At 41.6% G+C, this 24,850-nt stretch overlaps 2 protein-coding genes across 2 annotated transcripts; one reads left to right on the top strand and one right to left on the bottom strand.

Annotated features, from left to right (window-relative positions):
* Positions 1-61: 61 nt before the first annotated feature.
* Positions 62-21,299, top strand: DZANK1 (double zinc ribbon and ankyrin repeat domains 1). The gene is made up of 21 exons (XM_088053690.1): positions 62-114; positions 1,160-1,285; positions 1,923-2,076; positions 3,146-3,263; positions 3,657-3,753; positions 4,492-4,616; positions 5,174-5,259; positions 5,937-6,054; positions 6,942-7,055; positions 7,995-8,087; positions 9,987-10,109; positions 10,824-10,985; positions 11,589-11,817; positions 15,099-15,202; positions 16,406-16,477; positions 17,390-17,486; positions 18,296-18,384; positions 19,448-19,528; positions 20,048-20,175; positions 20,525-20,599; positions 20,830-21,299. The coding sequence occupies exons 2-21, from the start codon at positions 1,177-1,179 to the stop codon at positions 20,948-20,950; spliced, it is 2,295 nt and encodes a 764-aa protein (XP_087909816.1). The 5' UTR covers positions 62-114; positions 1,160-1,176; the 3' UTR covers positions 20,951-21,299.
* Positions 21,300-21,442: 143 nt separating this feature from the next.
* BIRC5 (baculoviral IAP repeat containing 5) lies at positions 21,443-22,970 on the bottom strand. The gene is made up of 4 exons (XM_005523247.3): positions 22,802-22,970; positions 22,610-22,719; positions 22,325-22,442; positions 21,443-22,123 (listed from the first exon to the last, which is right to left on the bottom strand). The coding sequence occupies exons 1-4, from the start codon at positions 22,913-22,915 to the stop codon at positions 22,043-22,045; spliced, it is 423 nt and encodes a 140-aa protein (XP_005523304.1). The 5' UTR covers positions 22,916-22,970; the 3' UTR covers positions 21,443-22,042.
* Between the last annotated feature and the right edge of the window lie 1,880 nt (positions 22,971-24,850).

Raw genomic sequence — 24,850 nt, 5'->3', positions numbered from 1 at the left:
CGACGGAGGGGGCGGGACGGTTGCTGCGCAACGGCCAATGGGCGGCGGGAGCGGCGGGCGCGAGGCGTCCCTGGAAACGGGAGCGGGAGGGGCGGGATCCAGCGGGATCCTGCGGTGAGCGGGGCTGGGCTGCAGGGATGGAGCGGGGCGAGGTGTGGGGGCAGCGCCGGGGAGGGGCGGGCAGCGGGGCCTGGCCGCGCCGGGGTGCCGACGGGGCCGTGTGCGTCCCGCCAGGGATGCGATCCCAAAGGGCTGGAGCGGAGCCCCGCTTACCTTTGGTCCAGCTGTGCCAGGAGCAGGTGGGAGCGTGAGGGAAGGGCTGTCAGCGCCCTCAGGGCAGGTAAAGGTCTGATCCGCCCGTGCTTGGTGGGAGTGTGTCAGAGGATGGATCAGGCTGTGCTCGGTGGTGCCCAAAAATGGGACAAGGGGCAACAGAGAGAATCTGGGACACGGGAGGTTCCACCTGAACGTGAGGAAGAACTTCTTCCCTGCGAGGGTGACTGAGCGCTGGGACAGATTTTCCAGAGAGGGTGGGGAGCGTCCCTCACTGCCTGCATTGAAGAGTAGCGTAAGAGCTGTTTCTGGAGCACTGGAGGGCTGGTTACAAAACCAAATCCTTGTAGCACAGACGTGTTTCCTGGCCCTGAGCATCAGTTCCCACGATCTGGAGTACATCTCTCTGTTTTGTAAAATGTCATCATATCCAAATGCAATTTTTCATTCTTGAACTACGTGACATGATAATGACTATGTACATCAGGATAAGTCAAGTTTGGCACCTGTTTTATGGATATATTCTTGGTTCACATGATAACTGGCATAAGCTGAAGAAATAGTTGGGTTTTTTTAGTCCTTTTCAGGGCATCCTGTACTTATTCAGGTGTCAAGTTTCCAGGTGGCAGCATGTCAGGTTTCACATCTGACATGATTATGGTGGAGATTCCTGTCCCTTACTCCTTCCATGTATCACTGACATATGGTGCTAACGCTGTTCTAGCTCAAACACATGGAATCACAGTCGCTGGATGGTTTAAAGAATCCAATGTTCTCCAAGAGAAAAAAAAAAAAGACAAGGAGTCATGCTAAAAGACTGTATTTCTCAGTGCATTCTTCTTTTTAGGAAAACGATTGCCTGCCTTTTTACTTTTCTGTTTTAAAGATCACTGCTGGGATAAAATGACAGCTGGCTCTGTCTCAGTTCCTCAGATCATCCCACTTCGAATCCCACCTCCAGGGAAAACTCAACGGGAAATAGACACAAATACCCTTGTAGAAATAAAATCAGGTATGAACATGAGTTTTAACTCCATCTCAAACCTTTACTTACGTGGCCATTTGAAGTATTTGTCCTTCATACTTTTTTCATATTTAATTATGATTTTTGGAGTGTGCATTTCATTAAGAAAATTATCAAATTAACCAACAGGTTTGATGCACCAAATATACTTGCATGTAATTTTATACATCCAAGCAATATTACTGACATAAAAGTTTTGTGTGTCAGCAGTCTTAATTGCTTCCAAGGCCAAACTTTTAAGCTTTTGCATTTTGCTTTGACATTTGCAAAAGCAGTGCTCAAAAGAATCATGTGCTAGGCTCACTCCCAACATTTACAATTTTTGAGTTGTCACCTTTTGCTATGGCAGAAAATACCCTTTCTGTCATTGGAATGGACAAGCTGCTGCAATGTTTACATGCAATCATTTCAGAGATACTTTGCTGTCAGAAATGTTGCTTACAATGAAATTGCTTTTGTTGAGTAATTGATGCTTCATGGGAGAAACAGTTTTGATCCCAAACTTTCGGTCACTTATGAAACTGCTTTATTTTCTTTCTGTGAGAAAAATCAAGCATAGTAATGAGTACTTTGTTTTTCCAAGGTTGTCTACAGTCTGAGGAATTACTTTTTCTGTTTCTTTCAGATACACCTGGGGCCTCTATTTATTACACTTTAGATGGAAGTAAACCAGAACTCATTAGGAAACCTGGCTATGGGGCATGTAACACTTTGGAGTATAAGGGTCCTATCGTATTACCAGTGGGGAAAATAATGGTCAAGGCCCTGGCAGTTACAAAGTGAGTATCCTGTTTTGTTTTATTTTAGTCCAGCTTTGGCAAGGAGCAGATATCCCTGTCATAGCTTGTGTAGTTTAAAGCACTGCATACCCTGCAGATGAGAGATGAGCCTTTCCCCAGGCAGTTTGCAATCTAAATGATCCTCATGAATAGCACTGACTTGGCTTTCTCAGGATAATTTTTATCCATCAAGTGTTTGTGTGGTTGGGTTCCCTGTTGGATGTTATCTCCTGAACTCTGGGTGTCCAGTGATCCTGGGGGCTGTGGGTGAGAAGCTGAGGTACTATCCTGAGAGCTCATCCTTTGGAGTGTGATCATCAGAAACACCAGAGAAATCAGGGTGGTGTTTCTGGGGTCATCCAGTGATTCAGTGGATTTAAAGAAGCTGGTCTTCCCAGGAGTTTGCTTAGTTTTTCCCAAAGGATTACAGAATGCTGAACCTCACAGCTTAAGTGTAGCATTGGGTGAAGCAGAAATACAATACATTGAAAGAAAACTGGATTTTGCTGCACAGCCACTGACTTTGTCTAAACTAACTTCATGCTTAGAGACAGAGAGAGGACACATAAATTCTCTGTCTGTACTGTGTTGCATTATCTTTTATTTCCAAGGGAGCAGAAACTTCCACTAGGAGATTTGTGTTTGCTGTTCCCAGCCTGCAGCCAGCCTGTGCTTGTGTCTGCACTGGAATATAACAACATTACATAACACACAAAACCTAGGCCTATGTTTATTTTCTTGCTATCACTATCTAGCTTAACACTTGCTTCCAACAAATGAAAACAGTATGTTTTTATTAAGACATTTTCAGAGATTCACTATAGAGACAATAAATCATGAAAGACTGGTTTGGACATTTACAGCAATTTCAGTCCACTGTTGTAATTGAATAGGTCTTAGAGAATGACGGTTGTTTTATCAAATAGATACTGCTCAGGATTCTACTGCAATAATGACTGGCAAGCTTGGAAGGGATATTCCACCTAATAAGCCACATCCATCAGTGATTTTCTTCTTGCAGCACCCAGGTCTGTGGCAGGTTCTTAGCTTTGTGAATTTTGATTTTCAGGGACTACAGGGAGAGTTCAATTGTGACAAAGGTGTTTGTGGTAGAGTACCAGCAACCAAGCATCCTTTTGCCTGTTGAAGATGATGACAAGAATTTCATAAAAGATATGGCCACACAGGTAAGTTCTAGAAATTGCAACCCCTTGTGTAAGTATAAAATGTTGTATATATGATATTATTTAGAGATTAAGCTTTGACTTCCAGTTTTATTCAAAATCCTGTTTTCTCTGTTTACCCATCTTTGCTGCTTTGGTCCTTTTTGTAGTACTAAAATTACAAGGGGACACTTCCCCCCTGCCCAGTAGTATTTTATGACTAATTGAGGTCAAATATTTTAAAAATACATTTAAGCTTTTCATATGCTTTAACATAAGTTAAGCTTTTCAAATGCTTGCATTGAAAATAAATACCTTAAGCATGTACTTTTAAAATTTTAACAAATAACTATAGCAAAAGTAGATTAGAGCAAAAGCAAAAAATTGATCTGGAATTCAAATGGAATTACGTTTTAGAATAAGGAAGGTGGAACATTTACTACAAAACCGAAGAAGAATAGACTGAATGTGGAAATCAAGCCTGCCTGGGATGAAACATCCCACGACCTTCAAGGTACAGTATCACTTCATAAAACTGAGATAGTCTTCTGTTCTAGCAGAAAACAGTGTAGAGTTTTCCACTTGTAAAATGTAGTTAATTTTAAAACCCTCTCAGAAGACAGAACATCCTCTGGAAATTCCAGTTTTGATTGCTCAACACTGCAAACAGAGAACAAAATTTACCTTCCATACATTTCACACAACTTCTTAAAAACATATTAAAACATCAATCATTTCTCAGTAACACAACAAGGCCCTGCCTGTATTTCTCTTTGTGCCAGAAAATGCTGTTAAATTGATGGCATTGCAAATCCTTTACAGAGTTTCTTTACTGATGGTTGCTTGCAGTAAGATTCCAAAATAAATACACTAAGCAGAGAAGAAAGCTTCACCCAGATTTTCTCTATAGATAAAGCCTTTTATTCCATGGCAACAGCAATGGGACTGTTTTAGAGCAGGGAGTTGTATTAATATTTACTCATCAATTTACTCTTAGGAGCTGGGGGTTTTTGAGTACGCAAGAAGGAAGAAAACTGTAAATAAATTAAAACAAAGAAGTAAGCTCTGTCAGAGAGGTGTGGGGTTTCTTCTAGTTTAATTCCCTGTAATTCCATGTAGCTTATTTGAACCCAAAATACAGATGCCAAGTATGTTTTTAATTATGCTTAGCAAGAGTATGTAACATTTATGTTCAGTTATATATTAACTGCATGAAGTGGGTGACAGTGCAATAACAGGACTGTAATTTTAATCTTGGAAACAGGCAGAAAGCCCTCTCACAGGTCCTCTCAAGGGCCTCAGCTCCTTGCCAGTCGTTTGGGAGCCACAGAGTACAGAGAGGAACCCACCTCAGCACAACCAATGGAGTCATTGCAGGTGGGCAAAGGGGTAGGCTGAAGAAAACTGTACAAGGCTGTCATCAGGACAGAGGTCTAAAAAAAGGAGGAGGTGAAGATTTGCGATCTCTCTCAGCTATTAATGCCTTTGCCTGCATTCTACTAGTCCTGATTTAAATGTAATGGTAATGATGCACTAGAATAGGAATGCCCAAAGCAGGACACAGTTGTCAGTATGGACAAAACCAGGCAAAGGAAATCAACACTGACTGCATTCCTACTAATTCTCTTCTAATACATTCCTGAATCTTCAGTTTGCAAATACTTACTGCTGTTTGCTGGCAAGTTAATATTTAAAACTCAATATTCAGTAATGCTGTGGTAGAAGTATATAGCAAGGCATTGATTTATTTTTATTGGAAGAACCTGTGAGTCCTTAATGCAGCTAATAGGGGAATCAAGGATAGTAAGTACCCCTCAAAGCAATGCATTTCAGTGCAGTTTATTTCAAATTACATCTGCAGTGTTTTTTTCTATCTTTATATCCATTTTGCAAATATTTCCTTATTAAAGGTTAAATAATTACCTCTATTTCAGTTTACAAGTTCTTCTGCAGTGACTAGCCAAAAAAGCTTAGCAAGCACACAGGTGTCAAGGATCCAGAGCGAAACAAATTTCCTTAAGTAAGTGACTTCTCCTTTTAACATATTTGTCCTTTGGAAAGTATCTGAGCCTTTTGCAACCAAGCTGATAATACAGTGGACCTCTATAAAAATTACAAAGGCAAAGACAGACACTGGCTCATAACTGGAGAGTATAATCTAGGTAGGACTTTGAAAATTCTGTTTCTTAAATTTAGTTTTCAACTGTCAATTATCAGCTCTCTTATTATCCCTTAAAAAAACTACTAATGCCCATAGGATCAGGGGATAAACTGTCTTTTCAAAATTTTGTATACCCTCAGTGCTGTAGGTGAACACTGCTCACTGGAGTAGTCTCACAAAACATTAGTGCTTATCAGTATTGAAAATGTTCTGTGATCCACATCAGTGGCTCCCCATGGTGCAGCACTGAGGCCTGACACAGACTGCCTGCCAGGAGACCTGTTAACCTCCCATGATGAGGAGGAAAGTATGAAACTCCATAGTTGCCAGAGAGCTTTCTACCTTGCAAAGCTGTTTAGAGAGTTCAGAATTCTGTATCGTGGATGTTGGGGCATGGTCTGGTGTCCCACCACAGCTTGGAAACCACAACTGAGAAATCAATGGCCTAAGTCCTGTCACAACAAGTTCCAGATTATTCATTACTATGCAGCAGTGTAATACTACACCAAGCTCAGCCAGTTTGCTCTTATTTTCAGATGTGCCCATTGTTCTGCCCCTCGCCTGTCTGAGCCCTTGGCTCACTTCTGCCAGAAATGTGGATCTCGTATGCCTCCTGTGCCAGTCCGGCGCTTCCCATTCCCTGAGGGATCACAGGTCAGCAAAACATCATAGCAATCCACACATCACCCTTGGAGAGAACAGCCTCTGCAAGTTACACAGTCAGTGCTAACAAACCTTTTACCTACTCCCACGTTCATTTGAAAGTTCTGCTCTTATTGTTAGCACTGAACCCAAAGAAATTCTCTAACAATGGGTAAAACTCACCACAGATTTCTTCAAGTGCCATGTATTCTAGTAAGGAAAACAATGAAAAAGTAAATTATTTGCCTGTGTCAGGAAACAGTCCTTAAACTTTAAACACCAGTCCTTAAACTTTAAATGGTGGCATGTGTGGGTATGTGAACCAGGTTTTTGCAGTGGTGTGTGTAACTGTCTTCCCTAAGCTCTTCCCAAGAGATAATAACCTGATCTGACAAGTCAGTGGTGTGTTTCCTTTCCTGTGTCATCAAAAATTTGTCTGGTCTGGTCAATGCTGTCGTTTTAAGTAATGACCAAGATTCACCACCTCTTTAGATTAGGCTCACAATTAAGAGAGTTTCAATTTCCTGTATGAAGTGGGTGACAATGGAATAACAGGATTGTAATTTTAGTCTTGGAAACAGAAAGAAAGCCTTCTCACAGGTCCCCTCAAGGACCACAGCACCTTGCCAGTCCTACTATATTTTATAGTAGCATTTTAATTTTATTGAAAATTACCTTAATACCTTTCTGGCATTCTCTTTCCAGATGTTTTAATATTTTTTCCATGTGATCCTTTGATCTTTGAGGATCAATACCAGCATGAGTTGCTGTCACTTGCTATGTTTCCAGTGACCTTGCTGCTGATGTAGACTCCAGCTAGGAAAATATTGAAATCTCATGATAACTTTAATGATCTCATTGTGGTCCTTAACATAACTGTGATGTGGCTTTTCCTTCAGATGGCACCGTGCCTTGAATGCAGACATCTTGTGCCAATGAATACACCCACTTGCATTATCTGTGAGTCACCAATAGCTCCACAGCTGCAGCCCCAAAACAGCAACTGCATAAAGGTAACAGAAAAAGTAAACCAAAACAGTGATTTAACTCCTGGCATGCATTTTTCTAACAGATTACTTCATTGCAAATATTTTGATCCAACCTGGCTTTGTATAATTACATTATGGACAGCTTTTAGGGTTAGTGAGATTAAAAACACCTTGAATGGAAAAAAGGGACTAAAGGTTCTCCAGTACAAGAAAGACATGGACATGCTTCCCTTGAGAAGGAAGGAGCAGCAGAGGCAATGTGTGATGAGCTTAACCCCCATTTCCCTGTGCTGCTGAGGAGGGCAGGAGACAGAGAATCAGGAGGAAAGTTAAGTCCAGGAAGGAGGGAGGGGTGAGGGGAAGGTGTTTTTTGAGATTTGGTTTGATTCCTCATTTTCCTACTCTGATTTGATTGGTAATAAGTTCAGTGACTTTGCCCAGGATGAGTCTGTTTTATCCCTGACAGTAATTAGTGAGTGATCTCTCCCTGCCCTTAAACTCAGGAGCCTTTCATTATATTTTGTCTGCTGTCTAGCTGAGAAGAGGATTAATAGAACAGCTTTGGTGGACACCTGGTCTTCAGCCAGGGTCAACTTGCAACCAGAGGTCTTTTAAGGCACCTCATAGTATTACGGTATTATTATTAATAATTGCCTATGCAGATACTGGGCTGTCTGGTTTTTGTGGCTATAGTGGCTAAGCAAACTGAAATCAGAGTATACAAAGACCTGGAGATATTGAATGTCCAGAGGAAACTATACCATAATTTTAAAAGAAATAGTCCCTATGTGATGAGCAGGCAACATGGCCTAACTAAAGCTTGAAACATCCCAGAAGTGAAGGATATCCTTCATCTGCAGTGCTGAATAACCACAGCACTTTGTAAGATGAAATCTTCTCCTTTGTTTTTTTGTTGACAGTTTTCAAACACTATGTGAAATGTATTTTCTCTCTGATTAAAAGGGCAAAGTCATTTGTCAGGTGTGTGGCACAGGAAATCCTCTTCACCATAAACACTGTGCGACTTGTGAGAGCAAGCTGCCTGAAGTACAGATGGTAAGACTTCAATCACACTGGCTGAATCAAACCACAGCAGAACATCCTTTACCTTTGGAAAACTGAAGTCATGTCCCTGTGTCACCAAAGCAGAGATTCTCTCCCCAGTGTCATATTTAAGCCCAGTCCTCCCACAGAAGTGCCACCACAAATGTCCAGCTAAACAGAAGTGTCTCATATACCTTCAAGTTTCTGACTTGGAAGTCAGGATAGAGAATGTCATTAAGAAAGCTCAGAAGGCTCTTAGAAAATGGGTAGTCTTGACTCCAAGGAAGTCTTGTTTGTGTCCAGATATCTTTCAATTGCAGTAGAAAAGTTGAGTGTATACGTCAGGAACACCTTTCACACTGATTTCAGTTATTTTCTGAAAAGAAAATACGTCTTTATATTATTTTACTATCTCCACTTTTACATTATTTTTCTTATCTCCACTTGCTGCTTCTCCCATATGCATACAGCTAGCATGCTTGTATTTGGCTGTGACTCTGCACAGAGGTGAGAAAAGCACTGAAATATTACCCTAAAATTGCTCTGTTTCAACTCCCTGTTTAGCTTGGTTCCTTAGAAGAAGTTTATTTTCAGTTCTAAAAAGTCTTGTATGAAGAATGTCTGGCACATTTCACTTCTCCAGGTTGTGGTAGATACAAAAATGATAGAAAATAATGGTTTGCAAGTTAAAATCTTCTGATTATAATGATTAACATAAACAGTCTGTAGCTAGAGGCAAAAGTCTCTTGTATAGCCACATAAGTGTCATTTCAAAGTGAATTTCAGTAGGATTCTGTACTTACCTAAAATAAATGTATGTTTGGCTGCTTCACTGAATGCAGATATGTGTGTAGATAATATGTAGCTGTACATGTGGGTAGGCATGTGACTTGAATGTGAGACCTGTATTAGCTGAGAAAGTTAAATGCTTACTAAGAATTATTAATAGTAATCAGAAAATATATTAATAATAGTGATTAATTAGTGATAAGAACAGTATTTTAATAATAGTAATAAGGCTTATATTATTATTAATTGCTATTAAATAATTTATATTTAGAACATATTTAGACTTGTGCTTTTATAAATTTTATTTTCCAACTGAACCCCCAAATCACATTGTTCAAATTGCAATGCAGGCCACAGATTAAAACAGGGCTATTTTATGTTTGCTTACTTGCTGTTATGGTGTAATCAAAATAATTTTTTTTGTGTTTTGTCCCTTATCCATATTCCTGACTTGTAGAGAAAATAAACTGCATAAGCCTTAAGGCAAAACCTAACAAAACACTTTTAAGTCCTGTTTTTCCTAATTTTGGACCTATGCTTAAGCTCTAGAAGTTTCAGATGAAAAAGCTGTTTTCTTTTGCTTACTCATATAAGCTAACTGTAGAAAAGTTGGGTAATATATAATTTGCACAAGGCAAAAGAGTGCAAAAAAATATTCAGCAAATTCCAAACTGTGAGGAAACTCCTTGCCTGAACACATTCTCCCTGCCATATTCCTAAAAAGAAAGGTACAAAGAAAATTGTGTGTTGGATTTGAAAATGCAAGTTTGTCAGCAGAGAAGCCACCATCTTAATTTCATCTGTACTTATATGTAGGGCCCTATTAGTAAATACTCAGTTTAAAAGCATAGCATTGATAAGGTTTTTATTTTTTGGTGCTAGTTCTGCTAAAAATATTTTCAAATTTATTAAAGCTACATTTTACCATGGTTTTGTAATGAAAAACAAAATTATAGGTTAGATCCAAGTCACTCTTGCTCATTCTAAACTGTAATAATTCTTTTAGGCTGAATATTACTTTATGTTGTCAAAGCAGCTTGCTTTCCTCTTTCCTCTTATTAGGCTTGTAGACTCTCCTTCATGAGGGGCATTTTCTCCCTAATACTTGATTTGTTTTATCAGCCTGTGTTTGGAGGAGACTCCTGCCCACCTCTCCAGGGCCAGCAAAGGAAAATGGCTCAGTGCTCAAAATGCAACGGTGTGAACCAGAGCGACGCCCGCTTCTGTGCCTGGTGCGGGGCCAAGGCAGGTGCTTCTGCTGTCTGTGGGGACAATCCTGCTGCTGCTTCTCTGCAGGAATGCCACACTTCTCTGTGCAAAACTCCTGCCAGCCAGTAAACACTGTCATTATCAAGATACTTATTTAGAGCATAGAGGATTGTGTATGGAAAAACGAGCAGCTTAGAAGACATCCTGACCCCACATCAGTCAGTGACCCAAGGGTTTGGAGTTGCAAACAAATTATCTCAGGTCAACAGGCACCAGATCATTGCATCAGCTGAGATGCAACTGCCCTGTCCTCAGGCAAAGTAATTTAACCATCAAAGGTTAAAGTATAGGCTGACCCAATGCAAGTTTTCCCATATCAACTCTATAATCACCTATGCAGGCAATTACCAGATATGAGATGGTGCGTGTAATTGTTTTGACTGAAGGCCTCCTTAACTTCAGTAAGGACAAGTGCTTGAGTGCTGCTCAGGAGAGTGACAATCGATGTAAACAGTTTCCCCTTGTACAGTGCATCTACCTCAGATCACACTCAAGGAGAATTTATTCTCTGTGAGCTGACTGCACATAAAATTTGAAACACTCCCCTACATGCATAAATAACCATTAGTCCTGTACTGTACTAGGGCACTCAGGGTGGTACTTCCTTTCAGTTAATTCCTCTGCTCTTATCATTCCTGAGTAATTCATCCTCTGCTTCTCTAGTGACAAATGTTGTGTTGAACTTTCCAGCCTGGACCTCCTCCATCCTACTTTACTTGTTCCAAGTGTGGTACCAGCAATCAGCCCTATGCTCGCTTCTGCGTGTCCTGTGGTGTCTACATAGAGCCCCCATCCAGGCAGAGCTCTCCTGGCAGTCCCATGGATAGTGGGGACTCGCTGGGATCGTCTCAGGTAGGACACAGTGTCACAAAGCCAGGTTTGAACTCAGCTGAGAGGCTGTTCCACTGGGGATATGGATCAGCACAGCTCCATTCATTTCCCTGGGACAATGCTGTGGGGCTGGGAGCACAAGAAGAGCAAAAATGTTTCTTTTACTTTCTGCTGAAAAGCAGCCTCAGTCCAAGGCCTTGATCCAGCCTCTTTCTAAATGGCAAAGTGAGAAACAATCAGCCTTTCAAAAGTCTTAGCTCATTAAGTACTTATATCTGTGTGAAATGTTTGCAGTCTGCTAATACAAGGTATTCTTTCACACGAATGTAGTTTTTTAAATGGCTTCAAGAAAGAGCCAAATACTTAGCAAGGCCAGCTCTTGCCCTGCAAAAGCACACGTTCCCTTCACACATTGTGAAGAATTTGGATTTTGCTTGAATATTTGTGATAAGTTGCATTATTGTTACAGGCTGGTAATTAAAAAAAAAAAAATTGTTAATTATTCTTCCTGCTACCTTTTCCACTCCCTTACAATTTGGTATGCTGTTCTGGTTAGTTATACTTGTAAGCCATTGAATTATATCTATATTACTTACATTTTCCCTTCTCCTCCACCGCCCACAGGCAAAACGATTACAGGCTCAAATTGCCTGGCAACCTTGTCCTGTTTCTTTGCCCAAATCAAGGGCTGAACTAACAGAAAGAGAAGATAAAGGAACCCAAAGTATTGGACTTTTTTACCCATCCAGCAAACTACTGGAAAAGAAGGAGCTTGAACTGATTTCACAAAAAGAAAAGGTGGAAAAGATGAGTGATCATAAGCCTCTCCTGACAGCCATTAGTCCTGGAAAAGGTTAGAAGTTCTGATTTTATAATTTCTAAAAAAATTATGACCTTGCTTTTTTTCTTGAAAATATTATCATTTATGGAAAATGGCATCAGGAGGACACTGATGTACATTTTTACAAGTCTGTGTTTCTACCAGTCACTTGCAAATGCACTGCCTTAGATTTCAGCCACTGATCTCCACCCACACCTAAAATATCAAAATTGTGGCTACTCACCTCTGTGCAGCCTTACTAATTTGGTAGCAGTTTGATTTCCTCACATCCCACAAGACTGGAGGCAGATGTCCTGTATTTGAATTGGAAACCACCAAACAGCTCCCAGTTCCCAGTACCCTTCCCAACCCTTGCAATGTGAACTTCAGGTAGAGCTGTGATGGCACCTGCAGGGATATTGATAAACAAAACTCTGAGACACAGGGAATCAGAGCTCTTGAAAATACGATGAAGCTTGTCTACACGAGAAACTTATTAGGGGTGCTGTTGTGGAATAAATTATAGAAGTTTCAGAAGCAAAGAAAACCAAGCTAGAAGAAGGGATTCTTAATAAGATTATGAAAACATCACTCATTGAAGAGTTCTCATAAACTCCTCTCACAGACTACAGTAGGAGCAGTATCAGTACTGCAGACAGCTTAGTTTCACAGTGAGTTTTGTGGTCACTTTGTGGAATCACTTGACAATTTGCTGTCATTAAATGCTTGCCATTTTTAGAGGTTTTAGTTTTACAATCCTGAGAAATCTTCAGTTTTCTGGATCTCAAATCCTCAAAGACAGTCCATCAGTATTAATTTGGGATCTAATAAATGCCTCAATGGGCAAAATTGTCTTTAATCTCACAGGGCAGTCAAGCTGGGCAATCCATAGGAGGAGTTAATTTTAAATCATTACAGCACCAAACCATCGTTTGGAGGAGCAGTTACTCTTTTAGATCCACTTTTACATCTAGCTCTCTTCAGCAATCAGATGGTCAACCCCTCAGACTGTTTTCAGAATTAATTTCCTATTGGGTAGTAAAAGTTGCTAATGAATGTTAGAAATTCCTCTTTTGACTCTGTGTATCTGTATTCAGATGGACTCTGATTTTTAAAATAATCACTGGGGAAATCTGTTTTCCTCCTCCCTTCCTCTGAACTGTGACATGTTCTCTTAGGCATCACTGTAGGAAATACAACACTTGATTCAACATGTCAGGAAGCTTAATTTAGTCAGAGATAAGGAAGGGTTGGCCCCTAATAGTGCCAAGAAAAAAGCAAAGTAACACTGAATATTTGTATACCTCTGTCAGAAATACAGCTCTTGACTTGTGAGAACTGCTGTCACTGGGAAAGGCTGGGAAGAAATTCTGAACTGTTTTTGAATTCTTTTCATTTTTATCCACTTAGCAGTGGTAACTTTGTTGAAGTTGCACTGTGTAATGTATTCTCCTTTAGATCCTGCCAAGGACTGAGGAACTTACTTCATTCCATAAATCAATAAATGTCTCTTACAGTCAGTTCAGGCTGAGTTGTATACATGGCTAGAAACTATCTGTGTCAACAAGACCATGCATTATCACCCAGGAAAATCTTGTTTATACATGCCAAATATGACTATTAGTTCTTCAGTCAAAATAGGATCAGACATTTGATATTAAAGTTTTTAAATACAAGTGATTAAATAAAGTGGTGGGGGTTATTATTTCTTGATCATATCAACTATTAACTAACCTTCTTTTAATTTGTGAAGATTAAAAAAAAATACTAAACAGTTAGGAGCAAACAACAGCAGTACCAAAACACTAATCCTCTGGTGTGTACTGTATTTCTTTGTTTTTGCTGTACTTTCATTCTGTTTTGAACAGGAACCAAGATATTTACCAGGTAAACTTTACAAAGAAAAACCTCCCTTTTCCTACTGTAACAAAGGTTAAATCAGTGTAATATAGGTGTAATGTGCTATTGGCAGAATGAATTTAAGTATTCCATCAATGCTGCCAAAAATCCTGTGAGATCTAATAAAACATCAACCATGCAAGAGTATGTTCCTGACCATCTGGATTTTTTCAAATAAAATCTGGGGATCTGGGTACTTATGAACCACTTTATTGCAAATAATACTGACTTCTATGGAGAGATCCCTCACCAAGTAGTCTATTTTAGATGTTTTAAATACTACTTTCAACTTGTATTAGTTTTTGCATATGAGACCACAGCAGGGAACAATTTATGTTGTTCTGTGGATCCTTCTTTTTTCTATTCATTTAAAGCTGCTTAACGAGTAAGATTTGTTGGTTTAGTTTGTCATGCCAGTTCAACCTTGAGTCTTCCAAGCACAAAACTCCTTGTGCCCTCGCTTTGTCTTGTAAAAGCCAGAGCAGCACTTTCCTTCTGGCTTGGTCTCTTTTCACTGTTTTAAGCTTCACTTAACATGAAGGAAAGGATAAGGTCAGAGCAGCTGCATTGTGTCAGTTAAATGAGGTTACCAAGCCCACACAGTTTATTTACAGCAAAATGAATCATGCCCTGTACTTACCATGAGGATGCTAAAAAAAAAGAAAATTAGCCAGATCCTGAAAACAATCAGTTAAAAATGAGAACAAGTCCTTTTGTTTTATTCTCAGATTAAACCAAAATGTAGCTCTGGAATTGCCTGGACAAGATGTGCAAAAGCTCTAAATAGCTTAAGATGTGTGTTTAATCCAGGCACATTCAGCCCCTTATGTTTTGTGCCCTCTATCAGCATAAAGGAATGCTGACTCTCTCCCTGAGATCCTGACAGACAAAAGAGCAGGAATGCTTAAGCTTTTAATATGCTCTCACATAAATAATTGAAAGGAATTTATTTGGAGGATAGCTTACACAGACCAAAATGTTGTGTAGCCTGAGTTTCTGTGTTTGCAGTTTTCAGATTTGGCTTATTGTTCCCTGTCAGTTATCCCAAAGCAAGTAAAAATCAGTTCAATAACACGATTAATTGTAATATTTTACTTTTTTCTTTTCTTATGATGTGGAATAGTGTGAGATTTTCCCTTCACAAAGGACCAGTTTTGACTCCCAAGGATCATTCCAAGACGTGGCTTTGTTGTGAATAGAGGGCACTAAGGGTGAATTTTAACTACAGATAAAACAGTGTTTCACCTGGCTTTTTAGAGTATAACTTCCTTCTCATTTTCTTGATTAGATGAATTTTCTACAGATTTTTTTTTTTTATCTCAGTGAAGCTATCTTTTAAATCTTCCATCACTTGACTAGAAGGAATGTTAATCACATTTTAAGGATTTTTCTCCTGCTTAATTCCCTGTGAACAGGTTACTGGAGAAAACAGCTGGATCATGTTTGTGCTCATGTTAGAAGCTACGCCCAGAACAACCTTGAATTCAGAACACTGATTGGAGAGCCTCAAATGGGAAAGGTAGGAAGGAGCTTGTGAGTAATTTCTCCCTATGGAGGGTCATGAAAAGATTATTGTGGCTGCTACATAAACACTAGTAAAATAAATGTCTCCCTTTTCTTTAGATGCTGACCTGTTTGTGTGTGTGTGTCATTTGTCTCATTTGGCTGTTCCATTTTTTTGTCAGCCTTTTCCTGAAGACTTTTTTTCTGCCTTTTTTTTTTTTTTCCAATGGTAATTCTTATTCTCTCACCTTTCTTACTCCTGTAAGGGGAGTGAGAAAGCCTTTACTCAGCTGCTTTCATATGGTAAGAAGGCGGAAACCTTCTAGGACTCCTTCCTAAGGAGTAGATATTAGATACTTTGCACCTGATTTCTATATTCACTGAAACCTGTTGTCCACCAGATCTTCAGAAGCTGCAGTGCAATTATAAGAGAATATCTGCTTAAAAGAGTTGAGGTACAGTCCATTACAACTTGTTTCCTCTGCTGGAGGATTCAAAAAGATAGGCCTGAAGAATACAAAATTGCCTAGGGAAGGCTGTTCCTGCTGCTTCTTGGCCTTTTGTCAGTTTATTGTCTTAAAAGCAGCACCCATAAAAGTAACAGAAATGGTTCAAAGCAGATGCCAACTATCTGGGTTTAATGCTGCTCTTTCAGTTTTTCATGTGGATTAGAAATATAATCAACCTTACCTCAAAATTCTCAACCAGCTGCAATATAATCTTCATTCCACTTCTTTATAATCCCCTGTGCACTCATTTTTGTATGACTTCCATAGACTTGTTGCCAGCAGTACTTTCTCAAGGAATTGATACACAGAGGTACCAAAGTTTTAACACAGACTGTGCTTCCCCAGGCTGGTGTCACTAAAGGAGCCACCAGCTCTTCTGGATCTGGGATTCCCAAGAACAACACAGCCTTTTTTGTAGCTAGAAAATCTCAGTGGAGAATGACTGAACCTCCATGAAATGCAGCCTCATTAGAGTTTAGGATTCATTTGGCATTTCAGTTGTTGTGAAATTTCCAGCTATGCAAAAAGCACCTGCCCCTTTCTCATTGACATGGGAAGTGTTGGTGCAATATCACAAGTAGGTAAAGGCCACACGTGTGATTTTGTACACTGGCTGCACAAGAAATACCATCAGCAAGACTTACTCCTAAAAGTACTTCTGAGGGTTTTTTTTTTGGCAAGACATACTAACAGCTGCTCTTTCCCTCTAGATTAATTATGCCACCATCTCTGAAGATGACTATGAAGTCACTATAACATTGAAATTTGCTGCTATTAACAAGGTCAGTTCATGGGATGGGGCATGTTGAGAGGCAGCTGGTCTAAAGCTGTCAATAGAGCAGTGTAATGCTGATATATTTTAAATTCAGATCTAAACAAGAAATACATTTGTTCAGAGGGTGTTAACTTACCACTTCAGAGAAAAGAATCTTTTTTCTGTCTCTGTTGGAGCTGGATTAACAGGTATCTTTATCTGATTAAGCCAGACTTCATGGTTATGTTGTTACCATCTCACGTTTTGTTATTTTGCTATTAGTATTAGCTTTCTTCTTTCATGGTGTTTGATGGTGTTTGATGATTCTAGCACCCCCATAGCTTTTGATCTCAGATTCTGCTTTTCTTCAGCCTGCAAAGTGTGCTCCTAAAAACTAAGCTTAATAATTTTCAATAGTTTGGAGATAACTTCTGTCAGAGCTCCTGTTAACTCTATTCAAAATTTGGAATCTCTATCTCAAGAATTACCATGTTCCAAAAACCACAACATACACAGTTCCAGCTTTTCAAAGATAAAAATCTACCATTTCAAAAATCAGACTGTGTCCCTCGTGTGGAATCTTGGAAAGCTTACCTTGCCATGTGAGGCCTGAAAAGCTGTATCACATCATTTCAGAAGTGAAATTTCTCAAGTGGTAGAAACACTTCCATTTGGATGAGAATCTTCATTTCATTAAGTGAGGTTATATCAGGTTTTTTTTCCTAATCAAAATAAATACCTAACATAAGCTTCAGAAGAAATTGCTACATAATTTTGCCTCAAAACAGAGGTTCAATTACATATGATAATGTCTTGTGATAATTTGACCCTGATATTCAAAGCCTATGTATTTTCTCATATGCAACAGTGTTGTGCTGCTAAGATTATAGAAATGTTACACAATAATCTTAATAACTGCCTGCATTTGATGATTCTACAGGATTTTCATCCTAACAGAGCAGTGAAGTTCAGCAATGATTACCTGAGTGCTGGAACAGAACTCACAGATGGACAGGAAGGCAGTCAGACTAATTTCGGTGAGATTTTCTCCCCCCTGTCTTTACAGTAGACCATAAATACAGAAGTCAAGAATACAGAAGTAGTGCTTGGAAGCTTAGACACCAAGGCAGGCAAACATTCTGTGCCTATTTAAGTTGATCTTTTAAGTCTCAAAATGTGTCCAAGTTGAGCTTTAAGCAATGTACAGACTCTCTCAAAAACTCCTGGGAATACTTCATCCCTGGAGAGCTGAGCAGACCAGTGAACTGCAGCCATAGATCACAGCAATGTTTTCATTATAGCACTAAAACTTCAGATGTTTCACACACTCTTTTACAGTAGGAACTATAAATACCAATATTATCTCTACTTCTGAGCTCTGCCAGGGACTGCCAGCTCTGGCATATTTGGCAAAGATGAGAAATTATGAAATACATTCATGCAGAGATGTTGTTTAACTGCAGTCTCCCTTTGGTGTCAATAACAGCTCAGCATTTTGAGCATCTCATATTGGACTTAGGTTTTCATTAAATCAAACAGTTGTAAAGCCAGCATTACAATTCAGAAATTCCCATAGCATCATTTAACATACTTAATTCACATGTAAGTTTCATCCACTTTGTGCTCCCAGTCTGAGGCTTGGCAAGAGGCAGTTACTGCACTGGGAGCTGTGCAAACCTTTTGTTAAAACCAGTACAAACCGCAACAAGTATTTCATCACTTTCTCATGTGGAAAATTGATAAATACTGCTTTGATTGTGGATAAATTATTTCCAGATCCCTCCTCCAAGTTCTAGTTAGGGTACTGACTTTGGTTTGAATTAACACTTGTTTTCCTTTCTGGTAGGCAGAGATGATCACAATCTTTTCTATTCAAGCGGCAAAGTAAAGAGAACCAAGTCAAGAACACTCATGGGACAGGAATACAAGCTTTCTGTAAGTATCTTCTGCAAATACAAGAAAAAAGACTTAGCAGCACTAACATGAAGGAGGGCATCCAGGCATTAAAATAGAAAGGTTTTAACCCTGACTGGGGGCAGGGGATAAAAGTCCAACTTAATATAAAACCAGAACACTGGTAACTGACATTTAGTTCAGACCTGAAAATAACTAATTTGTTTTTCTACTAAGAGTTGACTTAGATTTTTTTCTCTCATTTTGAACCAATTAAATTTTGACACTGCATTAGGCCTAAGGAATGTTGCAGTGATTCTCTTACAGATTTTTTACAGAAGCAACATCATATGGTGGTACTCTCATCTTCTTTTGACTTTACAACATTTGACTCCATAGAGGCCTAGTTTAATTCAAGAAGCAAGGATTTACTTCCACTGGAGACCAAATTTCCTGAAAGAACTGTCTACTAAAGGGATTGTCAGTAATGGCATAGAAAATTTCAAAAGGGAAATGTACAGTAATCTAAATTTGGATCAGTCAGACAACTCAACAGGTGGGAGAAGACACAGAGTTCTGTGATATGAGTCCAGAGATAAAAATGCTTGGTCAAGTGACTGAGCTTACAAAATGAGAAAAAGTTGAAAGCTGGGAAGAAATAAAAGGAAAAGGTTTTAGGTTTTGTTGTTTATTAAGGTTTAGTAAACTAATTTCACTGAGGCAAAACATACACATTTTTAAAACAAAATACTTCCACAAGCTCTGGGAGCTCCAAACTTTACTCCTAAACATATACCCCTGTTTAATTGTGCCGAGCAGATCCTTGTACAGCCCTGGAGAGCTGCACTGACGTAAAGTGAATCATTTGCAGAAACACATTCTGGATTAAGACCTCAGTAGTGAGGGATTAGCCAGGGTTACCCAACACTTGCTCAGGTTCAGAAAGACATTCCCAAAGAAGTCAGAGATTAGTAACAATGAGGCTCAGATACATTGAATTCATGCCATAGTGTGCATTTTGCACTTTTGTTCCAAGGCAGAATCTGGCCCACCTACTTGTATATTCACTGTGTGAAATGTTCCTGGCTGTTGTGTGTCTCCACAGCCAGAGTCCCAACTGCTGCTGGATGAACTGGGTCAAACTGGGAAAGGAAGAATCACCTTCATAGAACAATTGCTCAGAGATGTAAGTTACACTTGCTGAAGTTTCCTTTTTCAACTCTTTGGCTGTTTACTGCATGAATATTTGCCTGGAATGCTTTGTGATTAGGAGGCAACAGCCTTGCAATACCAGTCTTCAGATTGAAAGAGCATTTTGGAGAAGATAGGGTCTGTTTTACATTTATAGATGTTCTCCCCAAATTTCTATTTGGTCAGTGCATAAGGGAGTCTTCTCTGGGTTTGTCAAAGCCAAACAAAAGAGAAAGTATTAGTTTTATAATTTAGGATCAAGTCCTCTGTATAGCAAAAGGAAACATAATCTGTATTTCTGCTCTGGGATCTCATTTGGCTACTGCTACACACATTTTCTCTGGCTTTGAGCTAGATGACAAACATTTTCAGAAGAAAGCAAAACAACACACTGAACCTCTGTCTTGAGCATGAAGCCCATTTGCCAACTTGAATTGGCACAACACAAAAGCAAGGTGGAAGCTGAAGAATCTGTATGGTTTTACCAGCCCCCTTTACCTCTGCTGTGTTCCAGGGAGCTGACCCCAATTCCCTGAGCGAGGAGGAGCGCCCTGCCCTCACAGTTGCTGTTCTGAACAAGCACACAGGAGCCATCTCCCCTCTGGTGCAGAAGGGGGCTGACATTGACCAGCAGTCAGGGCCGTAAGTGAGCTCTGATCCTCTGCCTTAGCTTTTTCCACCTTTCACCAAGAAAAATCACACTTGCACCAGTTTTAGAGAACTAAACCACATCTCTCCTCCACAAATCTGCTCCTTTCCATGGCAGTATCCATACTCCTTCCAGTTGCTAGCTTTCAAGATTTCTCATAACTTCTTTTTTAAAAGCTGCTGTTCCATTTAGTTCCTTGTCCCATCCACTTCAACTTAGTATGATAAACCCCACTGAAGCCTACACTTCTAGGGTGTTCTGTATCCTCCTGTTCATTTTCCTAAGTTTTATTTGCTAAGTTTCCTTAGGTAAAAAAGGGCATTGCTTATTCCTCCTGTGCAGGCACAACAACACAGCTCTCCACGAGGCAGTTCTGCTGGGACTGGAGGGAGAGGAGTGCATCCGAGCCCTGTTATGGTAGGTACTGTGGCTGGGCCTCCACATCAGTTCCCCCCAGCCTGCCAGCACAGACCTGCTTGGCACCACTGGAGAGCCAAAGCCTGCCCCATGTCCCTGTGGGAAGGAGCATCCAGGAATTCCAAAGTTAATCCACATCAACACATTCACCTACAAGCCACTCCATCACTAAGTGCACTCACTCGGCAATTAATTTAAGCAGTTAAAACCAATCTGTTCTGTATTTACAGCTGCAATGCAAGCGTGCAAAAGAAGAATGCAGCAGGGCACTCAGCGCTGGATTTGGCTGTTGCAGCTGGAGATAATAAGGTTATTTCACTGTTCCAAGTAAGTCTGGATAGAGAACACTGAAGACTTGTGAGACACAGGAACACTGTTCTCATCAGTGTGTTATTACAACAAACTTTTTCCCCAAATAAAGCTGAAGTTTCTTTGACTTTGGGAGCACCTCATCACGTGTGTCCAGTTCTGTCTGCAGAATTCACAATCCTGTGTGATCAGCTTGGGCCCTGTAAGAGACAAGTCTTTTCTCCAAGATTGCCCCATTCCTTTCTGGCAGTTCAGAAAACAATTCCTCTCTGACTGCACTCTATTCTGCAAATTTTCTTTTCCTTTCCAAACAAAGGGACAAACCGAACCTTCCCAGGCACAAATTAATTTCAATGTCTCCAAAATGTCTATAATCCCTGATGAACTCTGCTTATGAGTTTGACACTTGAGCAACAGCACTGCAAGCTGTAACTGATGAGCTTATTTTCCTTTTTGATGTTAAAAATGCATTTAGCACAGCCCATTGCAGTAAAGGTCGGATTCTTGTCCTCCAGGAAATCATGTAAAACATGGTTGTTCTGCCTTCAACTTTTATTTATAAATGCATCAACACGAGGCAGCAGCCAACTACAAACAGAAGTTTACAAGAATACCAGGCACACTAAGGTGTGGTACAACTCAATGTTACTAGCCACAATCCTAAATCCCTGAAGTATTTTTAAAACTCCTTCCTCTTTCTATGTTCCAAAGTATCTAAAAGCATTGGTATATTCTGTACAAAAATGGAAATGCATGTCAACTCCTATCAGAGATACAAGTTTTAGCACCAGAGCTACCAATATCTCTATGAGACTGCAATATCTCTAAACAGCTGGATTTACAAAGTATAAAAAAGAAGAAAAAAAAAAGAAAACAAGTAAACCCACAAATAATAATCCTTTAAAAAACAGCAGGAAAATTAGGAGAACCCTATAGAAAAAGATTATGTATACAATGCATCAAACTCCAGGTACTTCCCAGACAGACGCAGAGGAGTGAAGCAGAATTCCTTCTGCTTCTCAGGAACAGCCAGTCTGGAAGCAGCCTCAGGAAACACGGCCATTCAGTCACAGGGGCAGTGCCACAGCATGTGGACAAGACAGACGTCACTGGCAACTCTGAAGCTGCAGCAGTCTATGCCAGATTTTTTATACTACATCGCTGGATCTTGGCTTTATCTTCAACCTTGGTCATCTTCTGAGAAACCTCTTTTTTCTGCCAAGAGTAAAAATAATATATTACTCTCTACCACTAAGTGGAGTATCGTTCAGCTTCGAGGGGAAAGCAGGACACATCCCGCATAAAGCATGGCTGAGAACCAGGAAAGGGCACAGCCCCAACCTGGATGCAACAAAGCACTCTGCACAAAGCCTTGTGCAGCCCAACAATCCAAGGACTAGAAGCCCGTGTACGTACAAGTGCCTTTCTCATTCGCAGTTTGTCCAGCTTCAGGAACTCCTGCACCGTCAGGTTAGCAGGCTCTTTCCGAAGAGAAAGAAAACCACAGTCCGCAGAGTGCTTTTTGTGTTCCTCCCTGAATTGAGGCGAAAAGAAAGAGAAAATGAAAGAGAAGGCAGCAGCTCCCAACGAGCCGCACGCAACCGCTCTCCCCTGCCGAGCCCCTCGGTTGCCACCAGCGGTTTCCCCGGGCCGGGGCGCCGCCGATCGGGGCGGAGGCCGAGGGATCCCCCCGGTACTCACAGGGGGTCGTCCTCGGGCTCCCAGCCCTCCAGCTCCTTGAGGCAGAAGAAGCACTGCGCCACGTCGGGGCTGTTCTCGCTGGGGCAGTGCACGAAGCCCGCCGCCGCCATCTGCGGGCACAGGGGAGGCCATCAGCGCCCGCCCGGCCCCGCTCCCGCCGCCCCGCTCCCGCCGCCCCGGCCCCGTGCTCACCCGCTCGGGCGTGCAGGCGCAGCCCTCGGTGAAGGGCCAGTTGCGGAAGGTGGCGGCGCGGACAGAGGCGAAGTAGAGCCGCCACACCTCGGGCAGCGCCGCCAGCTCCTCCATGGCCCCGTTCAAACGGCGGCGCGCGCGGGGCAGGGCGGGAGCGGGGCGGGGCCACCGCCCTCACGGCGGCCGCCGAGCCCGAGCCCCCGCCCCAAAGGACGCCTTTTTCTCGGCGCCAACGAGTCAGAGCTCAGGGAAGCACCTGGACTTTGATGCCGTATTAGGAAAGGGTGAGGTTCCACATTTATTCTCCAGGAAAGCTTTGCTTTGTTAAGCTGTGTTTGGCTCCTCCTCTCAGCGCTGCGGCCGCTGCCCAGCTCCGGGAAGGTGGCGGAGCCGTGCCGCGGAGCAGGGCGGTGCTGGCTCCTCCAGCACAGCTCGGGTGAGCCGGCAGCCGGGCTCCCGAGGCACCAGAGGGAAGCAGAGGGCTGAGAGCGCCGTTTGTCTGCTTGCTTCACTACGTGCCTTAGAAGAACCTCACCCCTTGCAAAGCCATGGCTCCCGCCCCGAGGATCACTACACCGCCTTTGAGGAGCCGCGGTTAAATGAAGGACCGGGATAAAACAAGCTGTCCGCAGCACAGCAGGTGCCACAGGGCTGTTACAACACCGTCGTCACTTGGCAGTCCCTGAGGGACAAAGCCACAGGGCAAGATGGTCCACAAAATCTTTATGGTCACCTTGAGAACACAATGCAGAACTGGTAGTCTTCTTCAGGCTACTTTTCTATCTCCTAATTCTGTCTGGAAAGGAAGAGCCTGCTAAGGCCTGCGTGTGTGTGCCTGCTGTGGGGGTGTCTGTAGGGAAATGAGGAACCTCTGGCCTTGGTCAGCTGCCCACACACATCCTCTTAAGGGCCATACCGGAGTTCGCTAGATTCCAATGAAATAAGATGATGGAGAGACACGTTAACAAACAGTATGACTACAGACAGGCTTTTCCAAGGGAAGGGCTTTAATTCCATTCATAAAGACATATATTTCTTTTCTTCTACCAGTCCAGCTACCTCATAACATTAAGAACATTGAAAATTTTCACATAGTCATGAAACAGGCAGAAATGTGCACCGAAGTTTGGGCACACAACCCTTGGCTGGGCTGGTTTTCCTTTCCACTACCACTGGTTTTGTGTTGGTGGTGATGAACATTGGCTAACACAAGAACGTATTTTGTGTCCCCTTCTCTCCTGTTACCAAAATTAAAGACTCCACTGTGGCAACTACTGCTATAGTCAGATAGCCAACAGGTACACATAGTAGATGAAGGACAAAGAAGTCACATTTAGTGTGTAGCTCTCTGTGGGCTTGATGTGAAAGGACCATCCCAGTGGATGTGATCCATAGTTAAAATGCACAGCCTGACCTTTGGTCAGTGCAGCCGTCTGTTCATCTGCACTGAAAGTCAGGGAGGGAGAGAAGCCTGCTACACTGTGGAAAAGGACATGAGCCCCTACCAGAGAAACTGTTTGGGTTGTATTTTTAAATTCTAGGGTATTTCTGTTTATTCTTTGCTCTCCTCTCTACTGCTACTTAGAGCCTAGCTGCTTCCAAGAACTGGATCCGGGCCACCTCTGCTCCCTCCTCCCTCCAAGCTGTGAAGCAAAATGCTTCTACAAATCAGAGCCTGCATTTCAAATATCCCCACTACTTCTGTTCTGGGTGTCTTCCAGCCAGAGCGCCTGTAGCAGGAGGAGGTGGGTGCTGGAGTCTGTGAGGCTGCTCTGTGGTTAGAGGTGTGCCCAAAGGGCTGATCTGCAGACCAACAACCAGCAGAGAGGTGGAAAGATTCCAAAGAGCTGGATTTGGCAGCTGTGGTGCCCTACCTTGCCTAGACACAAACCCACCTGACACTGTTCCTGAACACAACACACTGCGCGCTACGAGAACTTCTGAACACTGAGCAAGGAGGGGAAGGGAAGGCAGCAGGGAAGGAGCAAAAAAGGTGTCTCCTCTGAGCCTTGTGCTTGGGATCACAGGAATCCACACGCTCTTCAGTAT

Source organism: Pseudopodoces humilis, chromosome 3, assembly GCF_049639895.1.
Source record: "Pseudopodoces humilis isolate 2021_Gansu_Grassland_sample_001 chromosome 3, ASM4963989v1, whole genome shotgun sequence".
NCBI lineage: Eukaryota > Metazoa > Chordata > Aves > Passeriformes > Paridae > Pseudopodoces > Pseudopodoces humilis.
The sequence above is the reverse complement of the archived record's forward strand: the minus strand, read 5'-3'. Positions and strand labels throughout refer to the sequence as shown.

Bases quoted from the DNA above. Each gene is read 5' to 3' on its own strand.
- BIRC5 (XM_005523247.3), bottom strand. From the start codon at position 22,915: ATGGAGGAGCTGGCGGCGCTGCCCGAGGTGTGGCGGCTCTACTTCGCC. The intron at 22,720-22,801 runs GTGAGCACGGGG...CTGTGCCCGCAG, and splicing joins GCGCCTGCACGCCCGAGCGG to ATGGCGGCGGCGGGCTTCGT. The intron at 22,443-22,609 runs GTGAGTACCGGG...GCCTCAATTCAG, and splicing joins GAGCCCGAGGACGACCCCCT to GGAGGAACACAAAAAGCACT.
- DZANK1 (XM_088053690.1), top strand. From the start codon at position 1,177: ATGACAGCTGGCTCTGTCTCAGTTCCTCAGATCATCCCACTTCGAATC. The intron at 1,286-1,922 runs GTATGAACATGA...TGTTTCTTTCAG, and splicing joins CCTTGTAGAAATAAAATCAG to ATACACCTGGGGCCTCTATT. The intron at 20,176-20,524 runs GTAAGTGAGCTC...CCTCCTGTGCAG, and splicing joins ATTGACCAGCAGTCAGGGCC to GCACAACAACACAGCTCTCC.